Source organism: Balaenoptera musculus, chromosome 17, assembly GCF_009873245.2.
Source record: "Balaenoptera musculus isolate JJ_BM4_2016_0621 chromosome 17, mBalMus1.pri.v3, whole genome shotgun sequence".
NCBI lineage: Eukaryota > Metazoa > Chordata > Mammalia > Artiodactyla > Balaenopteridae > Balaenoptera > Balaenoptera musculus.
Window position 1 is genome coordinate 41,682,322 of NC_045801.1, and position 15,969 is coordinate 41,698,290.

The following is a 15,969-nucleotide window of genomic DNA, read 5'->3' on the forward strand; positions in this document are numbered from 1 at the left end:
TCCCACATGCCGCGGAGCGGCTGGGCCCGTGAGCCACAACTACTGAGCCTGCGCGTCTGGAGCCTGTGCCCCGCAGCAGGAGAGGCCGCGGCGGTGAGAAGCCAGCGCACCGCGATGAAGAGTGGCCCCCGCTCGCCACAACTAGAGAAAGCCCTAGCATAGAAACGAAGACCCAACACAGCCCCAAAAATTAAATAAATAAATAAATAAATTTTTTTAAAAAGGAGGAAATTATGTTCTCTGACTCCAAAAAAAAAAAAAACCCTAGCTAGGCTATGTGAATGGAAATCAAGGGTCCCTGATCTAGGAGGACATTTCATCCTGCGTGCCTACTGCACATACTCTTCTCTAACAACTAGGATCACAACATACACAAGTTATTTACTGCAGTTCTCAATTTCATTTTCTGTTGTCAGAGATCACGTGCTTGGCTGAAGGTTACTACATTAAGCAAGTAAATTCACTTAAAAGTAAGAATTTTCAGAGGTATTAGGCCCCAAGTCAGTTGAATTCCACAAACATTCTTGAGCATCTCCTATGTGCTGGGTATCAAGCAAAGCACTGAAAATATGAAAATTAACTGTCCTCAAGAAGCTCACTGCTTTACGGGGAAGACACACAGGTGAACAAATAATTTACTATACAGTATAAGTACAACAAAAGAAATATGTCCACAGTACAACAGTACAGAAGTAACAAGAACAGCAAGTTTGCGAAGAAAAGAATTATGGAAAGCTTCAGAGAAACTACACAAACAGGCAAAAGTGGGAAGAGCATCTCGGCTAAATGAACAAACAGCACACAGAAGTGCAGAAGTGCGGAAGCCTGAGAAAGCACTGTGTGTACAAGGGCCGTGAGCACTCCGGCACCACAGACAGAGCTGGCATGACAGGGAGGGAGAAGGAGAAGCTCCCACACCTTAAAAGGCCTTGCAGGCCATGGCAAAAGCCATGGTCTTTGTCTTATACCATTATGACTGTTAGCACCAACCTCTCCTCCTCCTCCCACTAGCTAGTTTCTCATAATCCACGTGCCCATAAATGCTGTACATTTTCCAATATACTACACTACCTCCCATACTGATCCAAGGGAGAGGCTGGACTGTTTTTATTATTTCAAAAGGTCATATTCAGTCACATGCTTAAGACTTTTTCCTTTCCTTTTTCCATTCCTAAGAGAATGGAAAATAAAATTGATTAAAGATCACTTAATATTTCACTACCCAGGGATAATGACTGTTAATATCCTTCCAGACTCTTCCCTAAGCATCTGTATATATATTCCACACCAAATTCAAAGTTTGAAAGCTGCTCTAAATTGTATAATTTTTAATACCTAATCCCTTACTCTAGACTTCTCAATCTGATTACTTTCTCCTCTACATTAACAAGGGAACAAGGGGCCCATTAGGGAAGGAGACACACAAAACCCTAATCCAGATGAGACGATGAGATGCCTCAGTGGCCCCTGCAGCAAGGTCACCTCATACCCTTCCTCCTCTGCGGCCAGATCAAGGGGAAGTGCAGGAAGCAGTGAGCTAACCTAGCCCAAGGTTAGGCAACCTACAACACAATACCCCGTGCCCTTCCACACTGCAGGCCCTCAAACATGCGGCCAGGCTTCCTGGTGCACAGCTCCACAGAATTCACAGCTAAGAGAAGCAAAGAGAAAAGCTACTGCACTGTCATAATACCAAGCAACGAGCTACCGTTCTAAGCGGAAACGATAATCTTGAAACGAAACGGTCGTCTCATCTGAGAGTTTACTAAAGACAAGAGACCGCTGGGCATAATCAGACAAATACCCTAGATATTAGGAACTCCTATCTCAGAAAGTTCACTAAAAAAACAGATATAATCCAATGTCTGAAATTCCAAAGAGAAGGATGACTCAAGTATGACAAATTTTTATGAACGACCATAAAGAAAACAAAAAGGAGGAAAAAAACAAAAGAAATCAGTAAGTCTTCAAAGGGTTGAAGTGAAATGAGCTCAGTTTTTTAAAGGCCATACCTGAAATAAGGAGGAAGAAACAAATAACCAAAGGCAAACGTAAAAACTGGTACAGTGTTGCAAGGTTTCCAGATAACCATCCATTTAAGGGACTGTGTACTGAAGATGAGATGATGGCAGGTAAGAACAAAAGGTAACACAAGCATTAAGAAAAGAGTAAGGAAATCTGAAGGACCAAACATATACAAAAAAGTGGTAAACCATGAATTTTTTTTTTTTTTTTAACTACAAGACCAAAAAGGGAGAAAAGTTCACTGCTTATTCAGGGTAAACATAATATTAACACATGAAAGAAAGAATCTTAGGGAAGACCTCCTGTCTCTCTTTATTTTTGATGTTTTCTCCACCCAGAAGCATTTTCAGTCGTGCAGGATAGGTGTAATTAAGAAAGGAGAATAAACAAACAACATACCATCAATTCACTGAATGAACTGTTTCATATGGAAATAATCACTAATAACAAACATGTAGCCTAATAAGAATCAGGTATCAACTTGGAGAGTTTAATAGGCTTTGAAGAAGGGTAAGGTGCTCAAATGGAAAAATGGGTGCAGCTCACCCCTAACGGCCCCCCCAGTCCAACCCAGCTAGACCTGGGTATTCCAGAGCTGAAACCAGGGTTTGACTACATCAATCAAAGCAAGAAAAGCTGACTAACTTCTCACTAGTTTAGGATTATACCAAAATGTTGTCTATTAACGAAATAATTTTTGCTTGCATTCTTATAACTATAGGGTAGAAGAAAAAAATATTAGAGAGGGCAAACTCAAGTGCCTGAATTATCAAAAACTATACTTTTACCTACAAACCAACAAGCATCTGTCCAAACTTAGACTGAATCTTAGAAACTGGACAAGCTCCCTAAGTAGTACAGATCTAGAGAAACTGGTCCAATAATCCCAGCCTAATAACCCTTTTATTTAGATTAAACATGAATTACCTTTACATATGGATTACTCTGAAGCAGAAATGCAGGAACCTGCAGGGTAAGGTATTCATTTTCCCTCCAGTTTAACATAAAAGCAACACACTCCTCGGCAATAACCTGACGAAGAGGAATATCTAAACAGCAAAGAAGAAATTAGTTGGAGTTACCGTCATAACACTAAAAGAACAAAGCATGGGGCTTCCCTGGCAGCCCAATGGTTACGACGTTGTGCTATCACTGCAGAGGGTGCAGGTTTGATCCCTGGTAAGGGAACTCAGATCCTGCAAGCCGTGCAGTGCGGTGTGGCAATCAATCAATCAATAAATAACAAAGCAAATAGTTGCTCAGATTCCAGCTGAACAAATTAAAAACAATAGTTACAGATGAAAAAATAGAAAAACACTAATATTTTATACTTTTCTCTTGAAAGTTTTAAGGTTTCCCAATAACAGGTTGCCACAGTCCCCACTATTAATCAACAAAATTCTCTACTAAGAACACCTTAAGATGCCTAATACTCTACTGTGGAAGTCTAGGAGTTGGTACCCAGCCTCTACAAATTTATAATTTAAATGAGCAGAGAGGGACTTCCCTGGTGGTCCAGTGGTTAAGAATCCGCCTTCCAATGCAGGGGGCGCGGGTTCGATCCCTAGTCAGGGAACTAAGGTCTCACATGCCACGGGGGCAGCTAAGCCCACATGCCGCAACTACTACTGAGCACGCAGGCCACAACTAGAGAGCCCGTGTGCTGCAACTACAGTGCCCACGAGCTCTGGAGCTCACACGCCACAACTAGAGAGAAGCCTACGGGCTGCAACTAAGACCCAACGCAGCCAAAAATAAATAAATAAATGAGCAGAGAAGAACCACACAAACAAAACAAATATATAATGGTATGGTATAAACTTCTAGCTATTTAGAGCACAGAAATAGGTAAACCACGTTTAAAGCTGTAATAAATTCATGTTAATATGTTTTTCAGTTTTTAATAATTTTTCCTGATTAAAACATGATAAATATTCATAAGAGACCAATCATTCACTCATTCAAAAATTACTTACTATACCTGTAACAATTTTAAATAAAAAGATATGGGGGAAAAAATTCACTCAGAATTGTTTGACCATTATTTCCTTTGAAATAAATAATTATTAAATATACCTTAATATTAAATACATTGTGAATTTTTGTAGCTCAAAGTATATAATACTCAGGTTTTAATGTATTTCAAGAAAAAGGAAAAGAAACCCAATGAATACTAAATAACAATGTTAAAACTTAAAATGGGGAGAGCTATTAAACTTCTTGAGTACCAATATTTTTCAGTCTTTCTAAAAAGTCTTTGCCTGTGGCTATTTGTTTATATCTCACTTTATCCCAAAAAGCAACTGGAGATGACAAAAAAGAGGCACAGGAACACACCAAAGTTAAGTAAAAATACATTATTTGCATCATCTTCTTAAAGAAGGAGTGAAGACAGAAGTAAATTTAATATCCCAGTGTACAACATGTCACTGTGCATTGTGCACCATACACTTTGCCAGAGGAAGGCCAGACAGCATTTGGCTCCAAGGCGTCCTTTATTCACTGGGCATCTCTCATTAGTGGGTCCACAATGGTTCTTAAAGAAGAATCAGCATCTAGAGAGTGGGGTTCAAACGTTTTCTTGTTCTTCCTAACAGTACATCCTTTCCTTCTCATTTCAAACACTGCTTATAACACAAACTACGGGACAAATAGATAAACATTCAGTAAGTTAGGGGAGAGAAGGAAGAATGGAGGGAGGGAGGGAGGGAGGGAGGAAAAGTGAAGTGAACTCCAAACTACTCAAAGGCCAAAAAGGTAGTACAAAGAGACTATAATAATTTGAAGGCATTTCCAACCATTTCAAAGAGTAAAACCACAGGCTTAAGTTGGCCTGATGAGTTCAAAACACAGTTCCGTCTCTTACTTCATGACTTTGGCCAAATTCTTTAACCTTAGTTTCTTGATTTACAAAACGGGGATAATTAAATAAGAAGCTACTTCATGAAGCTGCTGCGAGGACTAAATCAGTTATGCACCTAAGCTCTCAGAAGAGTGTCTGACACGTAGTTAGCACTCAATAAATGTTAGGGTTTTTAAAATTCTTTTTGCTTTTCATTTTAGAGAACCAATCTCCAACCTTTAAAAAGAAAACACTCTGGGGAATTCCCTGGCAGTCCAATGGTTAGGACCCTGTGCTTTTACTGCCGAGGGCCCAGGTTCAATCCCTGGTAGGGGAACAAAGATCCCACAAGCCGCGCAGCACGGCCCGAAAAGAAAAAGGAAAAAAAAGTTTTAGAAAACACTCTGTTGACAGTTCGTATATATTAATTAGATCAATTTTTATTGTGATACTGAAGGGCACTGATGCATTAAAACTCAAAGGTATTCTATCTACAGAGTGCTAAAAAGTTGTAATTTCTTCAAGAAATCACAATGTTACAACAAATTAATTCAAAAGACCCCAGAGGGCCAGCAGCCATTTGTTTGGGCACATTATCAGGACCTTGCTTTACACTTCAATTTTACTATTTACAGTATTAAATGTGTACAGTATGATTGAAATGCTCTAAATATTATTAAAACATGTAAAAGAAACTGCTTTAACTAAGCAAGATTATATGTAACAGATGATAATTCTTATGATAAAAAAAAATTCTTATGATAAGCTCCTTTTCATAATAAGATCTTTACATTTAGAACTGGACAGTCAAAATCTGTTCCTAAAGTGACCACAAGTGACTTCCTGACCCACAGACAATCATGCTGAGGGCTGTCTATGGCAGCTATGAGGAAATAAACCTTCAACATGCAGCTTCAAGGACATTTTGAATCTTTTAACAGAATATCTTAAAATTGCAATATAGTTTTTGTAGTGTGTTGAATGCTGTCCCCTCAAAATTCATGTACACCCGAAACCTCAGAAGGTGATCTTACTTGGAAACAGGGTTTTCGCAGATGTGGTTAGTTAAAATGAGGTCATACTGAATTAGGGTAGACCCTAAATCCAATGACTGCTGCCCTTACAAGAGGAGAGGACACGGACACACGCACACACAGGAGAAGGCCACGTGAAACAGGGAAAGACTGGAGTGATGCAGCTACAAGCCCAGGAACACCAAAGGCTGCTGGGAGCCACCAGAGGCTAGGGAGAAGCAAGGAAGGATCCTTCTCTAGAGCCTTTAAAGGGAGTGTAGCCCTGCAGACCCCTTGATTTCAGAAATCTCATTTCCAAAACCATGAAAAAATTCATTTCTGCAGCAATAAAGACCCAAAGCAGCCAAAAGTAAATAAATAAATTTTAAATAAATTAATTAATTAATTAATTTCTGGTACTTATTTATGGCAATCCTAGGAAATTAATAATTTCCTACATTTTCCCCAATGTTTTCAAGTGAACTCCACATCTGAATTCTGTTTTAAAAGACAAATAATTTTTTCATAGATGGTAAAAAGTCCAGTAAATATTCTTTTAGAATATTCCCCACAGTTACTTGAGTACTAAATTTCTGAAATTTGGCTTTGTGAAAAAAGTCTTACCAGGAAGCCTCATTTCCAGATATCCTCGCACCCTACTAATAAGATCAGAAGGCGGTCTCTCTCCAGATTGCCCTGTTCCAGCTTCATGTGTATGAATATCCAAAAGCAGCATCTCATTCAACATGACCTGACGAAGTTTTGGTGAGAATTCTGTCACCAACTCCAAACAAGCAGCAAATAGCTGTTTAGCATGGGAAAAGTCCTATAAAAAGAAACAGAATAGCCTGGATCACCTTTCCTCTGGAGTCAAAAAATACGTCTTTATAAGTACAGAACAAAGAGGAGAAGAATTAATTTAAATGGTTAACACTGGTTATCTTGGGAGATGAGGCTAGACTATCATCTTTTTATCATCTCTGCATTGTTGATTTATTCCAATAAATACTTAATTCTTTTGTAAATTTTTTTTTTTTTTTTTTGGCTGCACCACACGGCATGCAGGATCTTAGTTCCTCGACCAGCGATTGAACCCGTGCCCCCCGCAGTGGAAGCATAGAGTCCTGACCACTGAACCGCCAGGGAATTACCTGTAATTTTTAAAAAACATCCAATAAACAATCAATATAATATACATGCTATATTACTAAACAAGTTTTACATAAATTATAAAATAACAAAACTAGGGGACTTCCTTGGCAGTCCAGGGGTTAAGACCCCACGCTTCCACTGCAGGGGGCACAGGTTCGATCCCTGGTCTGGGAACTAAGATCCCCCATGCCACGCAGCATGGCCAAAAAAAATTTTTTAAATAACAAAACTAAAAGTTTTATATAAATATTATATACATATATCATACAGGTATAAAATTCCATGATTAAACACCCTTCTCCACCTAAGATAGTCAGAATTAGACCTTACCCCCTTCAACAAGGTTCCACATTCTAAAATTTTGCACACAACCCTATTAGCCTATATAATTGACTAATAAATAAATCAAATCAGCTATGATCCAAGCCCTTTCCTACACATCTCTTTCTAATTTTTCCAAAGAGTAGCCTTCGCTTACTCTCTCCACATGATTCCTTCACTCGTACAACATGGCTTCTATCCCCCACATCGTGAAGAAGAAATAGCTCTTACTAAACAAAGATCTTCTAATGGCACAATCTACTCAATACCTTTCAGTTACCTTACTGGACTTAGGGGCTGCAACCCAGTACTGTCCATTCCCTTTTCTTGACATCCTCTATCCCCTTAGCTACTATGACCCCACAAGTCTGGTCTTCATACCAGACTCTTTCTCACGCCACTCTTTTTGGACCCTGTGCTGGATCCCCTAGGTTCTGAATATTCTCCCAGGGTGATCTTTGATGATTTCCAAATCTGTATTTCCATCCCAGACTACTTCGCAAATAGATCCTTATGTAAAATCTACAAAAGTAATTTTAATGATTTTTGGTTTTTTCTTTAGCTTGGAATACAATCTTTACTAACTGAACCCTGAATACAAATAAGAACTATTCAAGTTCTCTAACTTTTTAAAAGAAATAGAGTAGTAGCCATATGTCCAAGACCATTTTCGTATAGTTATGAGGGTAAAAGGAAAAAGAATAAACCAAAACGTCTTTTCAAATATCCTCCTAGGCCTACAACTATGATTTTAAGATCAGGAAAACACAACTGATTCTGATTCCTGGCTTCATGCTAAATTTACAAAGCATATTCTTAACCAGACGTCAATGTATGCTTTTACTCACCTTAACAGTACTGCAGTGTAAACCTTTGGCCATTAGAATGTAAACCAAATCTCTTGTTAAATTGTCTTTGATTCCCAGGATAACACCACTATAGACAGAAGGTATTTCCCACTAGAAGAAATAAAAATCCACAAATACACACACATAAAGCCAAATCTAGATAAGAATCTTTCAGTAATAGTCAACCCCACTTAAAAAATCATTCAAAAGTCATTTTTGAAAGAGAAAGGAAAATGACAGCTGTATTGAAATGCTAATCAAAATGAACATAATCACTATAATAAGCTAGTAATAAATAATTAAATGGATTGGAACTTTCTGAAGGATAGCCTATAGAAATAAAGAAGGAAAAAAAAATTCTAGGAGTTTAATACGTATTAACTCATATGATCCTCACAACAGTATTAAGTAGGTACTATTATCTCCATTTCACAGATGAGAAAATGGAGACACACAGAAGTCAAATAACTTGCCAAAGACTATACAGCTAGTTAAGTAGAGAGCTGGCATTCAAACTCAGGCAGTTAGTACCAGAACTCCTGCTCTTAACTATTATGCTATATACTTGCTCTCTATTTAAATGAACACAAATAACAATGTCAATGCTAAGAAGCCCAACTAAGGTTCAGACCAATTTTTCATTTCACTGCACTTTTACGTTCAAACCCCACAAAATATACAGCAATTTCTTGCTGCTTTTTATTACATATTCAGCAGAGGAGGAGTATGCAGTTAAATTAGAAGCTCTACCATAGTACTTTAATTTCACCTGTATCTGTGGACTGTTTCCCTTGTATCTCAAGCTACATTCCACTGAAATGTTTAAAAAGCTATTTTCATTTGCACTTTCCACACAGGAAAACTTAAATAGACAACTTCAGAAACATTAGCTTGGCATTTTTAAAAAGAATATCTAAAGCCAAAAATGTTCTAAAAAGAAGTTTTAATGAAGTGGTTCTAAACTGTAGGCTTTAGACTCCAAGAAGATATGAAAAAACTAAACCAAAAATACTCTGTAAGCACACAGCAAGTATTAGCTCCAGACTGCATAAATATTATACCTTACACACATATTAACAGCTATACTGAAAATGCATGTAGGTGTTATGACAACAAATGAAATATAAACTCATTTTTTGTTGTTACTGATTTAATAGTATCTTTTTTGGATATTTCATATTTTCTCTGTCAATGGATGTTCAAAGTGCAATTACTCTCATGTGCAGGTCCTTCACATTGTTGATGAATTGTTGACAAATAAAAGGGGTTCTTATTCCCAAAAAGGTCAGGGAACAGCTCTTCTATGAAATTACATCAGAAAACAAGGATAATTTTCTTATCTGTTCTTTTTTTTTTTTCCTGGCTGCGTTGGGTCTTCTTGCTGCACGCGCGCTTTCTCTAGTTGTGGTGAGCGGGGGCTACTCTTCGTTGCGGTGCGTGGGCTTCTCATTGCGGTGGCTTCTCTTGTTGCGGAGCACAGCACGGCATGGCTCTAGGCACGCAGGCTTCAGTAGTTTTGGCACGCAGGCTCAGTAGTTGTGGCTCGCGGGCTCTAGAGCGCAGGCTCAGTAGTTGTGGCACACAGGCTTAGTTGCTCTGCGGCATGTGGGATCTTCCCGGACCAGGGATCAAACCCATGTCCCCTGAATTGGCGGGCGGATTCTTAACTACTGCACCACCAGAGAAGTCCCTTCTTATCTGTGCTTAAGAGAGGGTTTTCTTACCTTATTAGACACTGTCCAGAATTGGCGCTCTGAAGTCATACCATGTAATTCAATTAAAATCTGTCGAATCCTCCAGGGATCTACTGACAATATCAGCTGATGCTCCAACTGGCCAATGTTGACACTTGCTGAGGCTAAGAAAGGAAGGAGAGGTTTCCATTTAAATAATGATTTGATTCAAAGGTATACATAATCCTATAAATATGAGAATGATAATTTACTGAGAGAAATTGTGCATGTTTGTAAGTATTATAAGTTAAAAGCATCTCTCATCTTGAAAACTGATTTATTCAACTTAATGCAAATTATTTTAACTTCACTCTCATATAGAAAGCCTAACACAATTTTTATTATGTCTTCATTTAATAAATGAATGCATTTAATAAAGATAATGAAAATAAAAACATAAAAATCAGTAACTGGTACATGGAAAGAATTATGTGGGATATATGGAAAAATTTAACTTATATAGACAGTCTCCTACTTTGGAACATACTGTGTTAAAAGCACATATAAAATGTTTTGAGCAATAAACATTAAGAATGTGTTTTCTGAAGGGGAGAATGAGGAGGTGGAGGCACTGCCTTCCCCAGAAAATGAAGAATTGATCATTAAAATCCCTCACTACAACTCGGCTTTCAGATATAGTCTTCAATAGTGCATTTCCAGCATTTTATCTGTGTTAATATTATTCTTTCCCTTTACACCTGGACTGTCAAAGCAGTTTAAATCTAATGAGGGTCAAAGCAGCTAAAAGTTCGTTCAGCCAACTGAATTCTCTGTCTCCCCCATATTAAGTGTTGAAGCTTGTATTCCTTATTAATAAGCAGCACTATATTTTCTACTTATATTTATAAAATAAGAGAAAAAAATGCAAGAAAATCATCAAATAAATAAGGCAAAAATGGCAATGTTACCAAAGCTGAATGTTTAGCCAGAAGACAGGATCACGGTGATATACAGGCTGAAATGCATGCAAGCCTGTAACTTTTATTGTTCTCAACCACTCCCCTCCCATCCTCTTTTACCTTCAAGAACACAGCAGCAGAGTTACGTGGGTCTACTTCCCCAGCTAAAATCTTTTATGTATCTAGGCCTATATCTCCATGAACCAGAGACTCAGCAGAGTCCCAAGACTTAACTGCTTAGACAGAAATATGACTACAAAAGACAGGTAAATGTCTATTAATTACCAGCATTCGTGTAATCTGAAACAAATTAAGAGGATATCCTCAAATACACTGAGGGGCAGAATGTGCCAACATTTTAGCTAGCAGAGCTAACCTGGGATATCATAAAATGAAGTTACTGGTTTAATGCACAGATTTACTCTAGGGGATCTCTTCCTCATCTGATCAACAAGTAGCTTTCGTTCTTCATCTTTCAACAATGTAATGAAAAGCTCATGTGAAGAAATCATGAAAACATACTGCAGGTCTTCCAACCCCAGACACACATTCCTAGATCAGTAAGAAATATTATAAAACAAAAAAGTGTATAATTTTAGTTTGGGGAAAACAATCATATTAACCAATTTTTATTAATAAACTGTTTAAAAAGCCACCATTCAATAACTGCACAACAATAATTTGAAACAGCTTTTAAAATTTCTTTTTGGTCCTTATTTAAAATTTGTGATTTCAATGCTACAATATACAAAAGGAGTAACTGACAGAATCCTAAGTTTTATGCGACTACATGAATCTAAACCATAACTATTCTTAAATACCAATTATTGCCTGGTTATAAGATAGGCAGGGCAAATCCAAAACAATAAGGAATAAAATATATTTTTCTCACAGGACTAAGTTCAAAATTAAGAAAAAGAAAAGAAAGGCACTTACTTTAGAAAAGCTGCCATGTTTCCTTTCAAAGAATCTGAAGCTTTTTCTAAATTTATTGATCTTGAACATACCTAGGAATTTGAGTAATTTTTATTTGAATATGGGTACTTTAAAATAATTATACTACAGTCTGAAAAGTTTGGATTTAAAAACAACTGAATTTTCCTTTCAAACATTATCAGTCACAGATTTGGTTAAGAAATTTAAGAGATGAGACCAAAGAATATGCAGTAAAGAATAATCTATTTAGCATACGAACAAGTCCTGCCAAAATTTACAAAGTACGTTGCCAAATTAAATGGAGTGATAAATTTAAGAATCAGAAGTTCCTGTCAGAAAAGTGAGAAAAGGGTCATCTTAGATAGTTGAAAAGAATGATCGATAATAGTTAAAGTATATAGAACCAATGGTTAAGAAGATAACCAAGGTTTAAAAACTAAACAATGAAAATAAAGAGTAACAGAAACCAGCTATGAAAATATTAGTTATCTAAAAATAATATCCTTATAATATTATTGAGTTTATTAGATTAGGCTTCCTTCCCACATATTATTTACAAGAAGTCAAAAAATATATATTATTAGTGTAAAAGCTCCCTAACCTTAAGAAATTGTCAAATATTCTCTAATATGTTGACACAAAAATTAAATTATATAATGTTTATAGCAGCATTATTCGTAAGAGCTAAAAAGTGGAAACAACCCTAAAGCCCATCAACTGATGAATGAACACTCAAACTAGACACTGAAGAGCATATCCAGTCAATGGGATACTATTCAGCTATAAAAAAGAATGAAGTACTGATACCCACTCCAACATGGATCAAATTTTTCAAGTTTTCAACATTAAATGAAAGAAGTTATTTATATGACATGTCCCGAACAGGCAAATCTACAGAGACAAAAAGTAGATTAATAGTTGCCTAGGGTTGAAGGGATTGAGGGAAAATGGGAAATGACTGCTAATGGATAAGGAGTTTTGTTGCAGATGGGCAGAGAGGAATGAAATGTTGTCAAACTGGCTGAGGTGATGGCTGCACAACTCTATGAACATACTAAAAATCACTGAACTGTACATTTTAAATGGGTGAATTGTATGGTATGCGAATTACATCCCAATGAAGCTATTAAAAGAAAAAAAGGAATAATAGTATTTTTAATTACCATGCTCAGAAACAGTATCTTAAAAGTACTTTGCTCAGATGAATAGGTCATGCTATCAGTATATAACACATCTGAGCATCTTGGAGTATGTACAATATATTTACATTCTAATAATTTTGCCCCACTGTACACATAATTAAGTTTGCTACCATATGTAAGATCTTATGATAAATAATACTTTAGTGTCCTTTCATGAGATTGTTTATTCAAATATAGAGATGCATTGTACATGTGTCGTCATGTGTTCGGGAATATGTGGTAACTCCTGATAAGCAACATAACAGAGATGTTATGTGAATTCACCTCAACTTTTTAAAAATGAAAAATATGAAATAGGTGACATCTCTACAGATGCTATAAACACTGAAAAGATAACTAAAAACATTAATATTAATCAACTTAAAAATTTAGATAAAGTGGACAAATTCTTAGAAAAGAACTTCTCAAAACTAATCAAGAAAAAAGAACAGCAGATGAAATCACTGAAATTGAATCAATGCCAAAGATCTTCCCACAAAAAAAATCTCCAGGCCCAAATACATCATTGGTAAATTTTACCAAACACTGAAAAAAGCAATGAGTCCATTTTCTTTTCCAGGCAAAAAGAAATGATCCATACCTCAATTTATTTATGAGGCACACATGACCTTAGTAACAAAATCAAAGACAGGACAAGAAAGAAAAAAAACAGATGCATCAATCTCACACACGAATGTAAAAAAATCTTAAAGTATTAGCAAGCCAAATCCAGCAATATATATTAAAAACAATCATAACATGACCTAAAACTAATACAATGTTACATGTCAATTATATCTCAGTTTAAAAAAAAGATCACAACCTAGTTGGGTTTATCCAGACAAGGTACTTCAACACTTAAAAACTAATATACTTCACTACATTAACCAATTAGAAGAGAAAAATTACGTGCTTATCATAATAGACATAGAAAAAGCATTTAATAAAATCTAAAAATAATTAATGATTTTTTAAAAAAAAGAGCCTTCAGTGAATTAAGGATAAACAGAAACTTCCTTAATCAGATAAGGAGTAACTAAGAAAAACCTATGATAAACATCATTCTAAACAGTGAAAGAGTGCAAGCTTTTGAGACTAAGAATGAAACCAGGAAGCCCATCAGAGCCCTTTCTACCAAACGTTGTTCTGGAGATCATTGTCAGCACAGTAAGAACAAGTACATAGAAATAAAAATGAAAAGGCTAGAAAATGAAAAAACCAAAATGCATTATTTACAGATAAAGACTATTTAGAAAAACAAATGAACCTACAGATAAACAGAATTTTTAAGAGTTTAGCAAAGTAGCTGGAAACAAAATCATTATACAGAGTTCAACTATACCTCTATACCAATGCATAAACTATTTTCAAGTTCATAAAAAAAATAAAAAGACTTCTATGGAAAAATTATAAAGCTTTAAAGGGCATTAAAGAATGCCTAAATAAATCAAAACCTACACCAGTTCACAGATTAGAATACTCAATATTGTAAAGACACTAACTTTTCACAAATCGGCTTTTAAAGGTAATGTAGTTCCAAACAAAAATCCAACTGGCTTATTTGCGGAACTTGACAATCTGAGTCTACTGTCGACAAGAAAACGCAAAAAGACGAGCATAACCAATACAACTTTGAAAACCAAGGTTTGTACTTCAGATGATATCAAGACAGGGATACTGATGTATGGGTAAACAAACAGAAAAGTGGTACAGAACACAGCCCAGAGACAGGCCCACACACGTATGGATACTTGGCATTCAAGAGAGGTAGTACTGGAGATTGGTAGAAAAAAGATGGAACTTTCAATAAATGGTACTGGAACAAGTGAGGAAAAAAATGACATCAGACCCCATACTTCATGTTAATACACAAAAATCAATCATAGGTGGATTAAAGACCTAAATGTGAAAAGAAGGCTAAGCTCTAGAGCTTTTAGAAGGTAAAATATACGACAATTTTCACGACTACAGGATATGAAAAGCTTTCTTGAACAAGACACAGAAATCCACTAATCTTTTCCTTTATGGAAAAGATTGATAAATTTTATTATATTAAAATTAAGAACTTTTAAAATAATAAAAAGTTAAAAGAGAAGTGAAACGCAGAAAAGATACCTGCAATATTTAAAACTAGTAAAGGACAGAATATATAAAAAACTCCTGCAAAAAAAAAAAAAGACAATTCAACAGAAAAATCAGGCATACCACTTGGAATGGGTACCTCAAAAGACAAAATCTGTATGTGCAAAAAATAAACGAAAAGCTGCTAAATTCCTCAGTAATAAAGGAAATGGACATTAAAACCTCAATAAGATACCATTATACCATGACCCTGACAGGAAATCTGACAATACCAAGTGCTGACAAAGATCCTGACCAGCGAGAACTCTCATGCATGCTAGTGGCAAAAACATTTGGAAATTATATAGTAATATTGCAGATAAACCTTCTCCAGGAATGTAACAGATAAATCGTATGTGGGTGCACCAGGATTTATGTACAGTATGTTCCAAGAAGCACAATAGGCACAAATTGTAAATAACACAAATGTCCATCATCTTAAGAATAAATAAATAAATTGTGACATGGTCATATAATGTTGTAACACCTTACAGCAATGGAAAAAAAAAACTGTATCTGCATACAACTTGAAAAAACATCTCAAGTATGTTCACTGAGAGGCAAAGAATTTATTTTGTATGATTTCATTTATGGAAAGTTCGAAACAGGCAAATTAAAGAATATTCTTTAAGGGTACATACAAAGGTGATACAACTGTAATGAAAAGCAAGGAAATGATTATCACAAAACGCAGGACAGTGGTTTCCTCAAGGAGAGGCAGAGAGGGTTTGGTAAGGAGCATAAGAAGGACTTCTAGAGCACTGGCAGTGTTGTATGTTTAGAACTAAATGGTATTAATTGTACTCTATGTACTCCTCTCAAGGTCTATTACATTAAGATTATTAAAGAAAGAGAAAGATCCAGTAGAAACACAGATTCTGGAGCTCACATGAGAGGC

General features: G+C 36.1%; 1 protein-coding gene across 1 annotated transcript in view; it reads right to left on the reverse strand.

The window, feature by feature from the left end:
• Positions 1–15,969, reverse strand: part of INTS8 (integrator complex subunit 8) — a 46,968-nt gene that overhangs the window by 13,893 nt on the left and 17,106 nt on the right. Inside the window, exons 11-16 of the mRNA XM_036830337.1 lie at positions 11,770–11,840; positions 11,210–11,385; positions 9,926–10,059; positions 8,202–8,312; positions 6,505–6,706; positions 2,953–3,074 (exon numbers count right to left, since the gene is read on the reverse strand). Of these exons, the coding sequence (XP_036686232.1) occupies positions 2,953–3,074; positions 6,505–6,706; positions 8,202–8,312; positions 9,926–10,059; positions 11,210–11,385; positions 11,770–11,840 (816 nt within the window). The remainder of the gene's footprint in view (positions 1–2,952; positions 3,075–6,504; positions 6,707–8,201; positions 8,313–9,925; positions 10,060–11,209; positions 11,386–11,769; positions 11,841–15,969) is intronic.